The 18,357-nt window shown below is 38.1% G+C and overlaps 1 protein-coding gene across 1 annotated transcript in view; it reads right to left on the bottom strand.

The window, feature by feature from the left end:
* The window catches only part of CDYL (chromodomain Y like), a 157,349-nt gene that overhangs the window by 74,904 nt on the left and 64,088 nt on the right, over window positions 1-18,357 (bottom strand). The window contains exon 2 of the mRNA XM_089516676.1: window positions 15,171-15,825. Coding sequence (XP_089372802.1) covers window positions 15,171-15,825 — 655 coding nt within the window. The remainder of the gene's footprint in view (window positions 1-15,170; window positions 15,826-18,357) is intronic.

Here is an 18,357-nt window from a genome sequence, read left to right as displayed (position 1 = left end):
CTAAACTTTAGCCTTTCTTAACTGGTGAAAAGGAACAATACAGTCTCTTAAACTTCAGAAGTGCTTTGTCATGTAGCATGAAGGAACTGCCACTGGGCAAATACAGTTATTTGCATGCTTGCTTGGATCCAGAACATTATTATCTCTCTCTCTGCCAAAAAAAATCCATACAGTATCCCTCACTAATGTTTCAAGGGAGTGTGTATAAAAACTGTCTGCATGAGTAAATATGAAAATAGTGAACATGGATCCTAAATAAAAGCAAATATTTGAAATATAGTCACCATAAGCATCAGTTTGCACTTAGAATTAAGTCTTATTTGACACTCCCATTGCCTATTTTCTCAGTATTAAAATATCCTTCTGGGGTTCCTTCCCATAGCCTACTGAAGATTTAACTATCATAAATAATTTTGTTTCATCTGCAGATTCTTCTGTGTCCCTATTCACTTCTCTTTCCAGGCTATCAATGCATATATTAGGTGACTCTGCTAAATATGTGCTTTTAATGCTGAAAGTCATGTAGTGTATACAAGTACACAGCATACAAATCTCTCATGTTTTATTGAAAAAGCAAGTTAAGAATTCCCTTAAGCTCTGGGTCTGAACTCATAAAGCTAACAGTAACTAATTTAAAAGTAACTTGGTCATATGAAGCGTGTGAAAGAGCCTAACAATTTATTCACAAGGATCACTGTGACCTTAAGACAAAACTTAAAATAAGTGTATTTTAAAATCCAATTATTAAACTGCTGAATATCTGGAGTTAGCAATATTTGTGGGAATATTCACATGGATGAAAAAATGGAAATACAACAGAAGACCATGAGGAAAAGCTATGCAGCGTTGCCAGCTGAAATACAGAGGGCTGGTTGTGACACAAGTTTGCAAGCAGCCATTTCAAGTGAATTGTCATATGGCTGATTCACATGTTGCAGTCCTAATAGACAGGCCATCAAAGCATATTCCTTTATAGTGGTGGCTCTACCGAGTAGAGCCACAGGCAGCAGCAACTTACCCAATAATCTGATCAGTGGTTACCCTGGCTGTCTGATGAATTCCACTTCAACTCCTATTCCTTAAATATATGCCTCCTACTGATCTTGCTAGTGCTCTGGGCTGTCTACTGACCTGTGCCATATCAAGAGAAACAAATGGCTACTGCAGCTATGTTAGAAAGTTTTTAAAAAACCAAACAAAATCCCAAAACAGAACTATATAGAAATAGGGAATAGTAAATTTGTAATATGGCCAGTTTCCTAGTTAAGCTTATACAGGTTGTGTCACCTTTATCAAGAATGCTTGAGACCAGAACTGTTGAACTGTTTTGGATTTTTTCAGATTCTGGAATATTTACACTCACATACAGAAAGAGAAAGAAAGAGAGATCTTGGATGTGCGACTGAAGTCTAAACATGAAATTAATTTATGTTTCATATACACCTTATAAACACAGCCCGAAGGTAATTTTATACATAATATTTTAAATAATTTTGTGCATGAAACAAAGTTTGTGTATATCAGAAAGCACTAAGTCACTCATGTGGATGATTTTGAAGTATTTTGGATTTTGCCATTCTGGATAAGGGAGACTTAACCGTATGTAACTTAACTGTAGAACTACACTACAACAAACTGAATGGTTGTTGTCAGCTTCTTCTTAAAGTGAATTTTTGGTCTATACATGGAATGCAGTTTTAAGCTAATTTAAATGTCAGGGTTTTCTTCCATTACTCAAGATATCTGGGGTTTTGAGAAAGCATAAACAATCACATTTTTATAATATATTATTGATCATTTAAACTCAAGCAATAGCAATCCCACGTCTAATTAGAAGACATGGCAGTTAAACAGGTAAAACTGGATTACATTTACAGTACAGATGTTCCACATGAAGCTGGGTTAGAGATATACAGCAGTATGCAAAATTTCAGGTTTCTTGCCTTCCTGGTGATGAATGAGTCAGATAATCTAATTCACACAGAGAACAGGAAAATAATGTTCATCAGCAATGATCATGGAAAGGTTTCCGTAGAATAATATTTTCTATCATAGTATCTCTAGTACTTTTAGCTACTTTTAAAAAAGCTTTGTCATGTGCACAGAAGACTTACAATATAAAACTATTAGTAAAAAATTAGTAAAAAGAAAACTGCTTCTGACATTCCAATGACAATGAAATAAAACAACATTTTCAATTAGGAAATATATGATTTTCCTGCTAAAACATGAACAGAAATGAATAATTTGGCTGCCATTTGCCAAAGGACCATTTTGCCATTAATGTTCAGGGAAAGGACAATACACAGTCATAGGAACTGATCCTATCTACAGGCCTATTATGATCCATTGTTTACCTTACTTTGTGTTTTAGGAAGATTCTGAGGACACTACTTTTATTTTAATACTGGATAAATGTAGACCTAAAAATAATATCATTTTGGGGCTGGACCACTAATATTACAGACACAGCCTCCCCAAGACCCTCTGCAACCAGCTGACCCTGCCACTTGAAAACTGGTTCTGGAGGTTTCTCAACCTTGTGGAGAAAGTTTTGGGGTGCAGTGATGGCTGCACCAAGCAGGAAGGAGTAAATACCCTCCTGGTTCTACTGGTTGAAAGAGAACTCTCAACAGAACTACTTCCTCGGAATCTGTTCCTATGTAAGAGATTCTTTTTTTTTCTTTTTGCTATAGGGTCACATCAATGCTTGAGGAACACTGTGCCCAGTTTATACAGAAGAAGGGATCAATTAGTAAGATCAGGACTCATGCCCTCACACTTACACACTTTGTAATATATCATATTTGCTGATATCAGATGGACTGGTTCCTCATAAGAGATGCCATTAATATTAAATAGATACAAGCTATATACTCAGCTATTAGTTGACCTCATGTATAAGTTGAGGACAGATTTTGGGGCCAAACTTGATAGATTTTGATATGACTCACGGATAAGTTGAGGGTAAAACTTAGGGGCAAAGGATGTAAACAATGAAGCAAAGGAAAAATTTCATCAGGCTTAACTGTTTGTGCCTACTCTGAAGGCTGGATGGATGAGGAGAGAACAACTGTAAACAGTGGCTGTGCAATGTGTTGGGGTGGCGATCAGATTCGAGTGGGGCTAAGAAAAGACTAAGGCAAGAAAATGACATTTGTGTTAGCAGTGATTATAACTTTTAGCTTTAATGTGATAACTGTGCCTGATTTTAATCCACAAAAGCTGAGTAACATGCATAAATATGTTATTCAAATTTTTCAAAGCCTGAGTCATCTCAGTAAACCTTTGAGGACAAGCTCCAAAGATCTGCTTCTGCCACTGACATTTTCCTGTCCAGGCATTCAAAAAGGTCAGAAGCAGCACCACAGTGGAGACAGTAGAAGGGGTTGATGATCCTTTTAGGTTCTCCTGGGACAGACTAAGCTCTTGCCTTTTGCTACTTGATTCAGAGAAGTGGGTGCTTCCTTTAAAAAAAAATTTTTTTTATAAGACTTAAGGTGGCGTACTTACACTAACTCACAGATAAGTCAACCTCAGTTTTTGGGGTCAATTTTTTGACTAAGATTTCTAGACTTGTACAAGAGTATACACAATACTCACTTCTGTATTCTCTCCTACTCCCCACACAGAACAATCCATGCTTGTGGCCTCACTCTGCTTTGTGTCTAAGCAGAACCCACATCCTGTACCATAGGTACTGCTGCTCTGAAAATATGAGTATCATCAACTCTGAAGGTATCAAAAAAATTAAATGCAGATGTAATTCTGGCCAACAAAATTAATAAGCTCTTTAAATGCTTTTGGTACATGCTCTGTGAAGCCCTCCCACAGGAACAGATTTCTGTTAATACAGCAGTCACCAGGAGTGCCCTTTTTGCATAACCTTGAATTGCAGCTGTAAATACAAAAGGTACACCTGAGGGAAAAGTTCTTAGGTTAGTCTCATATATTCTTCCTTTTCCCATATAAAATCTGTTGCAAGTGGTGATCAGAAATTTAATTCAGGTGAGAAAAATCCTCCAGTATGCTATGCAACAAGAGTGATAAGCTTTTAAAAATAACCCAGCAATTGATTATACAAATTGCAACTGTTTCAAAATGGTGCTAAGCTATGTCTTCTGAAAGGCTGCATTTTTAGGAATACTGTCCAAATGAAGACTGCTGCAAAACAGCAGCACACGTGCACACACACACCTCAAATGCTATTTACATGCTTAGCACGTAAAAACTTCTCTGATTCAATCCCTAACTACTCCAAGTAAGGCTGAGAAACTCTGGAGAGCTGCTGCCAGCCAGCGTTGACAAGACTAAGCTGCCATTCTAACCATTTACTTGAAATATAGAAGCTTTTATGTTACTTTTATCACATCAGCACTATATAAGTTGGATGTTACTCTTTATAAAGGACAAATGCATTCATCCAGTGTTGTATGTGCACATACAACATACAAGCTAATTTGTCCATGTTATTTTTTTAATTTTAAAATCATCAAATTTCATAATCATTCTAACTGCCCTATTATAGCAAAGTAAGTTTTATATAAAGTAGCACTAAATCCTGAATATCCTGTTAGTATTAACTGTCTAATCTTATGCAATGCTTTTATCAAAGAAGAAAATAGAATAATTTGTAACCATAAGAGAAACTAGTACTTAGAAAACAGATGAGGGATAATATGCTTGTACCATCTCAAGCAGATCTTCACTGATTTCATCCAATACTTTAACTTAGGGATGGAACAGACTGGCAGTAAGCACCAGCTTGGAGGTGGTGTGGGGCATGTGGTGTTTAGTTGACACCTGCACAGATGCCACCCCCAAGCCAGCATTAAGCTGCCCACCTGCCCGCCCAGACAGTTTATATGCCACTTGCCACAAAGTTGTGGTGGTGGCGGCGGCAGAAAGGGCACCCTTTTGCCAGGTCAAAAAAGAGTGGCATTTTACCACCTCTTTTTGAGCTGGCAAATAGGCAGATTGGAGCCATGGTGTGCAGATGCCGCAGCCTCGATCCAGTGCTCAAAGGGGCAGAGTGAAGCTGAATTTTACGAAGCTGAATCAAGTCAGATACCAGGTTAATTCAAGATTTCATACAGCTGTGGTCTTTTAATGTCTGCCTTGTTATAGTTTGGTCATACTACACCCAATGTTTAGTATATTAATTCCCATTCTTACCAATTTTATTAAAGTTCAACTTCTAACATGAAATCCTGGGTAGTACTTTATGCTTCACAGTATTTTTTACATCAGGCTGTTTCAAACCTCCCCTCCTCACTGTCAAAGCCAAAGCTGGTTAAGAGGCTCTGGTTCTGGCTCCAGTTCAGCCTAGTTTTTTTATTATTATTATTATTATTATTATTATTATTATTATTATTATTATTTAGGCTTCAAGACTGAGTCTACTCAGATCACTCATCCAGAATTTCACCAGAAAACGGAGAGAATATGACCGTTGTTGACTCGAGTGTCTCGTCAGTGTTGGTACTGGAAACCAACCATCTTGGTAGGCTGCCCAGGAATCTGGGATGAGGTCATTGATATGCTGAGGATACCCAGTTCTACCTCCCCTTTATAATCCTTGGTGTGGCTTTCTCCAAAATTTTCAGGTTGGAACTGTGGCCAGGAATGCATTTCACTGGTTTCAGCGATGCAGTCCTCTGCTCCTCTCTTCTTGCTAAGAAGTGTCTGCCTTTGAAGACAATGGTAATTTCAGATGCTCCAGAACATAATGGCAATTTGTTGCCTAATGGTATACATAGAATAACGTAACATCAATACCAAGCTAAATTCAGGATAGTACACACTGTTAGTTTGACTGATTGAGATTATTATTGCATAAAATACTGGAGACTTAGGGCCTATACAGCCAGGGCACAGCGTACACATGCTGGACGCCCTAGCCCTGCCCCAGGGTGCCATTTTGACACATACTGGTCTACACGGCACGCACCATGATGATATGACTCTGGCGCTGCATCTACACAATGCAGCACCGAAGGGGCGTCATAAAGCCATGCCGCCGCAGCTATGGCACCACTTAGAGAGCGCAAAAAGGAGCTGCTTTTTGCAGCTCCTTTTTGCACTCTCTGGAGACTCCACATGCTGCAGCCCCAATCCAGCCAGTAAAGGGGCATACATAAAGATGTATGCCACCCATCTGTACAGCCCCAGAATAAAATATATATATAAAAAGAAAAACAGCTTATATGAATAAAAATAATTAAAACTGTTCTTATTTTCCCCCCCAAAGCAAGTGAACCCTCCTCAAATTGAGTAGTACCTCATTTCAGTAGCAAGGTGTTCCAAATGAGGACTAAAGTAGACAAAATAATCTGGCAATGTGTACAGTTGGCTCTCATATGCATGGGGGAACCATTGCTGACCACCCTGCATAAACCAAAATCCGAGGATGCTCAAGTCCCCTTGTCCCCAGTGGCTACATGTGCATGAGGCTGCACCACTACTGGGGCTAAAGGGATGGATGGGTGAGTGGGCTGTGTGCAGGGGAGGTCAATGTAGGACTCTCACTGGGCTGACAGGAGGGCAGTGGCATGCGTGGGAAGGGGGACCCCCAGCCTCTGTGCTCCCCTCAGGACAACGGTGTGCCTTGGAAGCCACTTGCCCACTCCTCCTTGCTCTCTGGTGGCAGCAGCAGCAGTTGCAGTAACCTCCTGGGTCCACCTCCCAGCAGAGGGCTCCTGGGAAGAGAGGAAGAATGGCAGCCCTGCTTGCTGCCCTCGCTGCCACCACCACCTCCCTTGCTGACCCCTTCTTCTCTTCCGGAAAGCAAGTAGGCCAGTCTCCGCAGAAGAGACTGGCAGGAGGCGGAGGTTGTCAAAGGAGATGGCAGCAGTGGTGAGGGCAGTGGGCAGGGCTGCCATCCTTCCTTCTTCCTTTATGAAGAGCTCTCTGCCGTGAGGGGGACCTAGGAGATTGTTGCTGCCACAGAGTGAGGAGGCAAATGGCTTCTAGGGTGCACCATCACCCAGAGGGGAGCACAGAGGTCAGGGATCCCCCTCTTCGTTCTTGCCACTGCCCTCCTGCCAGCCCAGTGGGAGTCCTGTGTTGACTTCCCCATAGCCCACGTACTCATCCTTTTGTCTCCAATGGCGGGGCAGCCTCATGCAAATCCGTAGATGGCAAGTTCATGGTTACTGAGGGCGGACTGTATCTCAAGTTACCTACATCTGCTAAATGAATTATTCCCTAAACTCAAAAGTAGCCAATGAATACGATATTTAATCAATATTTCTTATCTATGCCCCCAAATACCAAAGCTATATAAGACTGCCTCTTTATCTACAGCTATAGTATGAATAACTCTATATACATTTGACAGTTGCTATTCCTGAATAAATCCAGTCTCATCAGGATGAATGTATTGAAAAGAAGCCATTCATCTGGAAGGCAAAACTAATGCCAGAATTTTGTAATAAACATTCAAATGTTGCAGAAGTACACGATGGGTCTTTCCCTTCCTCAGGTTTTAACAATTTTGAGGGAATCTGCATGCTGCAAGTCTGCACTCTTAACAAATGTTCAAAACTCTAAAACCTTTACAACTTCTCTCCATCAACCCACCTATACCTTTTGCTTTGTTTTTCCTCACAATATGTGGAAGAATAGAAGTCGCCAGCATCTTTTGTGAGCTGCTTTGGGTTCAATTTAGGAGAAAGGCAGCAAACAAATAAATAAATAAGTAAGAACCACCACCCTGCCTGCTCAGATTCCTGGTCTTAGTTGTGAATGATGACCAGCTACTTATCTCTGCAGGAAGGAGGAGCTAGGAAGCCAATAAAAAACAAAGCCTGATTTAAAGGAGAGGAGCCAGAAAGCAGAGGTAGAAAGCTCAAAGGAAGAGTGAACAAACTTCCCCTATGTTACTGAATGAGAAAGTATGGAGTGCTGCTAGCCCCAACTGGTCGAAGTGGGGAGAGACAGGACAGAGAAGCCTTCTACTATGTCAAGGGTAAGCATAGGAAGGGGCTGATGGGGTACATCTTTCCGTGCCTCAGACATTTTCTCTTCAATGGTTTTGTTTTTATCTTTTCTTGCTCCCTGGGAGTTAGGATTTATCACCTTCTCAGTCTCTCCCCTTTCCTCACTTACTTCTGGCTTATTTAAAGGACTATCCCGCAACCATTTACTGACTATCTGCCAATGTGAACATCCTGCCATTTCTTACTTGCAATGACAAATATCCAACAGCCACTGACCTGCAGCTTACTTAGATCCTCATTCTGATACCACTTACCATCTCAGCCACAGAGATATCTTCAGAAGCCACTTACTGCCTGGCATCTTGCTAGACATCAAATAAAAGTTATTCCCCTAATGTACAGGGTTCTGAATTTAACAGAAAAGGCCTGCAAGCTGACAGTGTTGTTGTTGAAGTATGTCTCCCCATAGAGGCAATGCCTCTGGAAATAGTTACTAATATCTACATGCTATTTCTAACTTTTAATCAGATTATTCAAGATAGCTTTATGTTCAAGGGGGCTTTGGAATATTTGCCCCACCCTCAGTGCAAACTATTATGTTTTCCAGATTCAGATCTTCTAAGCAATACTTTCGCAAAGCTTTCTTTAATGATGTCACATAATTATTGTTCTTTAATTGAACACATTGTTGCATTCTCCCTTAGTTAATTTCCTTATCAGTCTAACTGCTTATTTTAAAAAACCAACAACAATTAGGCTACTTGTCTTCAGGAATGACACAAAAAATCAACTTTTTCTTTAACTTCTTGTATTCTGGTTAATACTTCATTAAGATTTGTAATTTTATGATTTCTCACCAACATTACTACTTTGTCTTCTTTTTACCCATTTTTGTTCATTCAAACAGGAAGAAATACATTACACTCACCCACCCTTAATCTGGCAGAATGATGGAGAATCTGAGTTTCAACAGATACAGGACTTCCCTGTTTCAGACATTCATTTTCCCTATGCTGAAGAGAGACTAGGGTGCATCTGCACTGTAAAAATAATGCAGCTTGACACCACTTAACATGTTGCAGCACCATTCTGTGAAATCCTGGGATTTATAGTTTTACAAGATCTTTAGCCTTCTTTGCCAAAGAGTGCTGGTGCCTCACAAAACTACAAACCACAGGATTCTGCAGGATGGAGCCAGGTCAGTTAAAGTGGTATCAAACTGCATTATTTCTACAGTGTAGATACACTCTCTGTCTCAGATTCTCCCTGGATACAATTTGGGGCAAAGCATTGTCTAAACAAGTCTCAAGATAACCATCTACCTGGATAGATCTTAACAGAATAAATTCTGTAGTGTTTCCTTTTAAACATTTCCTTATTAGCCTCATATTTTTTAGAAAACAAGTGCTTTAGAAAAAGCTCCCTTACCAGCTTCTACTGATAAGCACGTCTGTGATATGTTCACATTAAGCTTTTTGAAATACCCTCATGACCACAGTAAATTGTATTCTTCAGTCTTCAACTGAAAACCAAAACCACTTCTGACTAATTCAGAATAACGGTAAGGAAACTTTAAACAGTAAATGTCTAAGCTAGGTCTAATTTTTGCGTCAGCATATGGAATTATATAGGAATTAACAAGACTGAGGGGAAGCTAACCATTATTCCAACAGGTCTAGAGGCACATAAATCATCTACATTAATATTTAAATCACTTATGCCCTCTAAATAGCTGGTATCTCTGCTGTATGTGTTACCACCTTCCCTGAGAGACAATGGCTCTCAGTGGCAGGACAAAAAGAAAATTGGCTGTGCTATCGTATCAATAATACTAAATTGTTACATATGCAAATATGTGTTAAGAAAACATACCTACAGAGCGAGTTACAGGGTCAAAGAGGAGTTGGCTTTATATCAAGTGCTAGTTTAACAATTAAGGAATTTTAAAAAGACATTCATCCAATGAAGAGCCATTCATAATTTCCATTTTTAGTCCACCAATTAAATGCCATCATTATTTCATTATAGCCATTCTGCTGTTATAAATAGTTTTCCTGTGAATTTGTCTCTTAATAATGGGACTGACTATCTGCTAAGGAGCAGCCATTTGCAGGTAGCAACACTACCTGCAACCATGCTTGTCCTTCAAAATTGTGACTGGGAACTAAAAGCTGAACTTACTAGAAACCAAAGAAGAGGACAATGACATACTGCTGAATCAGAGAGTAATACATCACAGAAAGTGGAATCCCTTACCAGAAACACCAGATAACAGTAGTTAGAGAGGATGGGAGAGCAAGTAAGGAATCCAGTTCTCTCTCTCTCTCTCTCTGTACATAGGCTGAGTAGTAGGATGCCACCTGTGCTGATACCAGATACTAAGCTGAACACAGCTGCACAGATTTATTTCCATTTATCACAATGAAAAATAGTACTGAGTGCAAAACCATGTGAATTAAACATTGCAACCACTGAAAACGGAATGAATGGATTCAAGGACATTGCAAGCAGCAGCTATAAACTGCTAAACATTCTGAAAGGTTGACTTCCTAGTGTTCTTCAAGCAACATTTCTTTGGGCACTGGACCTATGATGTCAGGAAGCATTTGCACAAAGCTCTTTGCTATTTTTGCCTGCAAGAGTGGTCCCTGGAGCATAAAAAATAAAATTCCAACAGAAGATTGTCTGGAGTCAATACAAGCTACACATTTCCAGTTTCCCCCTTCTCTCAATATTCTGCTGAGGGGAAGTTTCATTAAATGAGGAAGATCTGGTTTAAGAAACAGGAGACTTAAGCAGCCGAAGACTGGGGAAATCACAGCATTTTGCCAGTGTTATTCTCCATGAAATTGCAAAGGATTACAAAAGCATTATTTTTCAAAAACCAAGTCCATAAAATGTGTGTGTGTGTGTGTGTGTGTGTGTAGGTAGGATTCAAAATAAAATAACTCATTTCATTTTTACCTTTTGGAGAGTTGATAAAAGCATAGAATGTGAAGTGAGAATAAAAAACAAACAAACACACCAAAACAGGAGAATTAAAGGAGATAAGTAATTCTTAACCATGATTTGGACGTTATTATTGAACTAAATCTCTCTCAGCCTCAATCTTGAAATTGTAATTTGAGAATAATACATTCCTAATTTTGCATAATATATGTGAAATGTTTCAAACACTTGAGTGTTGTACAGCGCTATTGAAAGTACAGTGGTCCCTCCACATTCGCTGGGGTTGGGGAGTTAAGAAACCCTAGTGAATGTGGAAAAACAGCAAATTAAAAAAAATACTACTCCTTTTAGCTGAGATAACACCTCTCTAGGAATTTCCAAGTCCTCCAGTACAACTCAGGTCAACATCTGCCAGAAGTTGATTATAGAATCATGCTGGAGGAGCTACACACGCCTAGATAAGTGTCTTCTCTAGGAACTTCTAGGTTCTCCAGTACAACTTTTGGCAGAGTTGCACTAGAGTGCCTAGAAATTCCTAGAGAGTACATATTAATTAAAATTGCAAATAATCAAATCCTCGGACGTCAAAGCTGCAAACGTGGAGGGCCAACTGCAAAGTATTAAGCATATATTAATTAATTAATTAGAAAAGAAAGAACAATTAAGAATTAATTTCTGCATCTAAAGGAAGACAGGGTTCTACAAATGTACTATTTTACATCCGTCGTAAGTGTTCAAATTTTGAATTATTACAGCCAATCTGAATTCCTTTCTAATGTGTATACAGGGTTCAGCTGGCTTTCATGTACAACCTACTTAAAATAAGCAGCATGGTTTCATTAGGATTCAACACATCTGTGAAACTAGAATTGAAACTATACAGTTTCTCTTGGTAAGGATTTTGACAGGCCTTCTGAACAGTATACTGAATTTGCCTTGTTGACCAGATTAGTCAATAGTTAGTTATTTTGAAAACTGGTGTGTTTAGTGGTTAGTGGATAGTCTTAGAAAAGCCATTCGAATCATTTCTCCTCCTACCTAGAAAGAAATACCATAACCACAAAAAGTCAACATGGGTTTCTCAAAAACAAATCATACCAGAGTGATCTGATCTCCTTTTTTAAAATATAAAATTACCAGCTTGGTAGATGAAGGGAATGTTGTGGATGTAGCATATCTTAATTTCAGTAAGGCCTTTGGCAAGGTCCCTCACAATATTCTTGCAAAAAAACTAGTAAAGTTTGGCCTAGACAATGCTACTGTTAGGTGGATTTGTACTTGGTTGCCTGACTGAACCCAAAGGGGGCTCAGCAATAGCTCTTCTTCATCCTAGAGAGAAGTGACTAGAGGGATGCCACAGGCTTCTGTCCTGGGGCCAGTGCTATTCAACATCTTTATCAATGACTTGGATGAAGGAATAGAGGGTGTGCTCATCAAATCTGCAGATGACATCCAATCAGGAAGGGTAGCTAATACCCCAGACCCCAGAGAACAGGATCAAAATTCAAAATGACCTTAATAGATTAGAAAGCTGGCTCAAACTAACAAAATGAATTTCAGTAGGGAGAAATGTAAGATACTACATTTAGGCAGAAAAAATTAAATGCATAGATATAGGATGGGGGACATCTGTCTTAATAAGACTACATATGAAAGGGATCTAGGAATCCTAGTAGACCACAAGTTAAACATGAGTCAACAGTGTGATGCATCTGCTAAGAAGGCCAATGCAATTCTAGGCTGCATTAATATAGTTGCTAGATTGAGGGAAGTAATGGTGCCACTCTAGTCTACTTTTTCCAGGCCTCACTTGGAATAGTGTTTCCAGTTCTGGACATCAAAATTTGAAAAGGATGTGTACCTGGTGGAATGTGTTTAGGGGAGGGCAACCAAAATGTTAAAAGGTCTGGAAACCATGCCCTATAAGGAGTGATTTAGAGAACTGGGAATGTTTAGCCTGGAGAAGAGAAGGTTAAGAGGTGATATGATGGCCTTGTTTAAATATTTAAAAGGATATCATACTGAAGATGGAGTAAACTTATTTTCTGCAGCTCTCAAGAATAGGATCCACAGCAATTGATTCAAACTACAGGAAAAGAGATTCCACCTAACATTAGGAAGTACTTCCTGACAGTAAGGGCTGTTCAACAGTAGAATATGCTACCAGAATGTGCTGGCGTCTCCTTCTTTGGAGGATTTAAACAGCTGCTGGAGGGCCATCTCTCAGGGATACTTTGATTGTGTATTTCTGCATGGCAGAGGGTTGGACCTGATGGTCCTTGAGGTCTCTTCTAACTGTATGATTCTAACTGGTACTCTCAGCATATTAATTGCACCAACCCAACGATTTTAGTCAATGGGACATGCTAACTAGGGTGGTATTAATTAGGGTTGTAATCTAGCAGACTACCTCGACTGATATGATGTGGAAGGGCATACTACAGTGATGTAAAGACTAGTACTAAATAATGCATGTAAAGTGTTTTGAATATTTTTATTACTATTAATTAAAATTAATCAGTTTGCTGCCTTTCATCTGTCAGAATAAAATAGGTGTCCCAAGAAGAAACATTTATTTGAATCTTTGGGGAATTTTTGTGATTCTAGGATTGTTGCTTCATAAACCTTGTGCTCTCTTTAAAGTGGAATTTGATCATCTCATAGTTCAATTTTATACAATTTCAACAGAAATAAAACTTTGTATTAAATTATAAATCTGAAAAAATATGATCACTTCTAGGATAAAGAATTTTAAGTTCTTATCAAGTCTTATGTCTAGAGACGTACTGTTCTGTCAACACATTGCACACTGCATTCTTATTGCTATGTGCCTACAAGTCGTTCCCGACTTATTGTGAAATTCTTGCAGGATGTCTTTATTCAGCTGAACTCTTTTCTAGGTCTATCACATACATTCTAAACATATTAAGACTAAAAACAATTCTGTTTCTTAAAAACGTTTGTGAAGTAATGGCAACAAAACATTTTTATTAACACTATGCCTTTTGCAACAGTAGCAAATAGATTGCGAAGCTCAATCCTATTCATTTGGCTGAGAAGTAAGACCCCTCTGTTCAATGGGGCTTATTCAATAAAAGTCAAAGGGTAGCTTGAGTATAACCCCTGATGAATACAGTGGGCTTCATGTCTAAGCAAGCATACCCAGAATTGCACTAAATTCAATATGAGGTTGCTGCATTGGTTAAATAAAGGCTATAATCTAAACGTTCTTGCATATAAGCAATATCAAAGTGGTACCCAAATATTAATCACAAAAATGGAATGTTTCATGAAAGAAGGGGGAAGCTTTATTTTCTATTTTGTTTTCTATTGAAAACAACAACAACAGCAACAACAGTCATATGCATCTTATTCAGCTGTCAACTGCCTTGTATGCAATGGGAATTACTACAATTAAGTGTATTTAGGATTGCAAGTTTGGCTTTCACTTATCCATTCATTAGGAACCAAGCTCTGTAACAACTTTAGAGGAGCAGTGCAAGACTACAATCTGTCAGATAGCGAATCTCTCTTGTAAATTATGTCCTCAACAATCAGTCCTGTTTGGTTAATATATACTCCACAATATTTACTCTTTACAAAGAGACTGAAAAACAAACAGACCTAGATCAATGAGAAAAAACAAGTGCAGCAGAGAGAGGGTAGAAAGAACTGCTGACAGATTATATGAAAAAAAAAATACTTCTATACAGATATCATAATCTCAGTATATCAACAGAAGACCAATACAACTGAAGAGGGCTTTAAAGTGAATTCTGGCCTACAATTTACATTGCACTAGTGGGTGTCCATTAGTTTGACAGGATTTTAACCCCCCCCCCCCGAAACCCTCAGAACTGACAGTAAAGCTGCTCTGAAATGTTTCCTCCTGGTGCAAGTTCTAAGATTTGAGGGGCTGGGATGGCACCCTTAGATCTGCCAATAGAAACAAATCCTTCCACAGAATTATAATAGATCACAACATCCATGAATCATAGTTTATTTTGTCCTAATTTCGGGAACTGTAAGGAAAACAAGTAAAAAAATGCAATAATGGAATGAGTGAATGTGCCTCAAGGTATATATATGATTTTATTTTGAAATAGGAGTTGCACATCTCAGAAAAGAAAGTGACAAATGAAATGGTTTTACACCCTTTATCAAAAATATAAATATTATGTGTAGCATAGAAATATGCCAAAACAACAAATATGTTACTAGAAGAAATAAGCTAAACAAATTTGTCCTTTACCAAATTACTAAACATGTACATACACTTACCTTTTCCATTTAAGGTTAATGTTGATGCAATGGTAGCTGTTACTGGCACAGGCAATTGTGGCACTAATGGATGTATTCTTGGCCTGCTCCCCATTCGAGCACGCTCTTCTCCAGGTCCTAATAAAGCTCCAACAGGTTTCTCTGCTGCTACCTCCGGTGCCACAGAATCCTCCTGATCCTGCTCTATGTGGTCCAGCTTATCAGGACTTTCATTTTGAAAGCCATCCACTGCTGTCCGACTCTTAATAGGACTTTTGGGCACAAGAATTTTAATACCTGACTTCGAAAGGTCCAGATTTTTTCTACCAGAGAGAGGAGTGTTGTTTTTCCTAAACTTCTGGTTAGCAAACAATTGGTTTTTTGCTTCATGGTCCTTTCCAATAACTAAGGATTTTGAGGTCTTTGAAAAAGAACTATTAGTAGATCTAGAAATTTGTTTTCTTGCATTATTTGGAGATGTCCTATTTGTCCTTGTTAATGTGCTTTCTTTTTGCTTTTCATTGTGATGCCTATTGAATTCATGTATATATTCCTCACAATTCACAAGGTGTTGTTCTGGTTCCCACGTGTCATCTTCACTTTCGTAGCCTTTCCATCGCACTAAATATTCCGTTTTCCCCTTCTTGTTTTTCCTTTTATCAACAATTCTCTCTACCTGTAGAAAAAGAAAAAATACAGTTCATGATGATTTGCTTCCAAAAATTTTAAAAGGTACATCTAAAATGTACAGGAGGCAATTATTATTTTGTTCATTCAATAGATATCATGTTCTTGAAATGTTGGTAACTCATGGAATTAACTATCTCCGCAGCACTTCCATGTAATCAAAGAAGCAGAAATTTTAAAATTTTCAGTTTCATAAGTGTGGCAAGTACTGAAAGTGAGCAACGTATTTTCATTGTGATGACTAGAAGAAAAACTACTGCAGTCATACAATTAATCAGATTTTAATCTTTTGAGCCCTAACCATTTTTCAAAAATTAGTACACGCTTTGAATAACATTCTGTTACTATGAGTAACCATTATGCATGAAATTTAATGACACAACTCTCAGTTTTTGTTAAAAGACTAACGCTATAAAAAATCTTTGGATAAAATATATTTCAGAAGATCCTATGATAAATTATATATTCACTACCTAATTTGCAAAATTGGGCAAAAGTACATTTTTTATTAAAAATTTCAGAATGTATAAAGGCTATAAGCAAAAGTCTCACATAATCTCTCAATACACAAACACACACACACACACACACACACACACACACACACACACAGAGAGAGACAGAGATTCTGGCTCAATGTTGGAGGATGATGGAAACTGGAGTCTAGCAAATTTGAAGGACATCTGATTGGAGAAGGTTGCAACAGCACAAATCTACAACATATAGCAGTACATTTTTTATATTAAGAGAGACAACTCATGTCTAACAGATAGGTAAGATAACAAATCCAAAGCTACAGCTAACAGATCAAGATATTTATCAAGCAGCCCATTCAAACTGAAGGATCCACCATGTTGCTTCCTAACTTCTCATTTAAATTCTCTGTGTATTACCACCTCATTTCTCCCACACTTAACATACATTATATTCAAATAATGCTTGCACTGGTCCATGTGCTGTCTCTCTCCAATTGATGTTATGTAAAACTATTTATTCCGCAGAAATGCCACCTACAGTATATGATGAGAAAGAAAGGGCAATATGTAAACATAATATCTGTTAACTTCCAATCAGTTAGAAGCTCAGCTTCTTGCAATCCAAAGCAAGTTGCTTTTCACAAACTAAAGGATCCTCCTATAAGAAGTAACAGAGTCATGAGAAGTTAACATCTTTACTGTTTTGAATTTTATGTATATAAAACGTTAGCTCATGATATAAAATTGATATTCATGCAACTGCAATACTTTATAGTACAGTTTGAGTCTCTCTGATCTGGCATTGTTAAATCCAAAATATTCCAGAATCCAGAATTGTCCACATGGATGGCTGAGAAAGTGGCAACTTTGTTTTCTGACAATTCATTATACACAAACTTTGTTTCATGCACAAAATTATTAAAAATATTGTGTATAAAAATTACCTTCAAGCTATATGGATAAACTGTATACAAAACAGATGAATTTCATGTTTGGACATGGCTCCCATCTCCAAGATCAAATTCTAAAATCCAAATGGTCCCAAGCATTTCAAATAAGGGAGAGTCAACCTAAATCGGCAATACTTTACCAGATAGTCCAACAACTAGTAGTGCTGCAACACTTTATGTAGGAAATATCCTGCACATGTCTCACTAAAATAGAACTCCTATAGGATTCCCCCCTCCCACAATGAGGGCCACACCAATATCATTTACAATATAGCAAATACACACACTTTATGGAGCAAAGCTTCCCAGAATCTTAAAGAGCCTTAACATATTTATTTTGCTATACTATTCAAGATCACAGTACTATTTTTGTGGGCTGTTAGGTCTGCAAAAACTGTGGCATACTTTACAATTTATCAAGTATAAACAAGAAAATCCTTTCCAGTCAGATGCTTTCTCAGTTAATTTTTTAAAAATGTAAAATTTTAAACATCTCTCTCAAGGCTAGCATGAATCACTATAATAACATGCTTATTAATGCACGATCTACCTGCATACTCAGCACTAGAGCAGACACAAAATATAATTAAATGGCCATTAGCAATTTGAAAAAGTCAAGTGGCTGAGGAGGGGAAAGTGAAAAGTATATGTAAAAGGTAGCATATCTTGTTTAGACGTGGAAATGAATCAACATTTTAACCTCTACACTTCAAAACTGACCTCACATAAGCTTCTATTGTTAACTATAATTTTTCATTTTAAGCAGATAGCCATTTTGGATGGTATCTCATTCTTTATGTTTATTTATACTAGCATTTACAAGAGGCATTTGCTATGTGATAACTAGCTGCCAAAATGCTGTGGGGAAACTGGGTGGGATCCAGACTTTTCTGCTATACAAAGGGAAGGGCGCCTTCTGTTCATGGAAGGAAGGTGTTAGAAGATCCTGCTGGTGAAGAGAGAGATAAAACTTTTGACCATTCTTCCCTGCTGTTGCAGCTGCTTGTGCCCTCTGCAAATCTGCACCAGAGGTTCCAACCCTCCTTTATTTAGATAATCTTTAAATTCTATGTACAATTAAAACAAAAAAACCAT

Source organism: Sceloporus occidentalis, unplaced genomic scaffold, assembly GCF_023333645.1.
Source record: "Sceloporus occidentalis isolate IW3139 unplaced genomic scaffold, rSceOcc1.0.p SCAF_3, whole genome shotgun sequence".
In the NCBI taxonomy this organism is placed as follows: Eukaryota; Metazoa; Chordata; class Lepidosauria; order Squamata; family Phrynosomatidae; genus Sceloporus; species Sceloporus occidentalis.
Note: the sequence above shows the minus strand (reverse complement) of the source record. Positions and strands in the feature narration are given on the sequence as shown.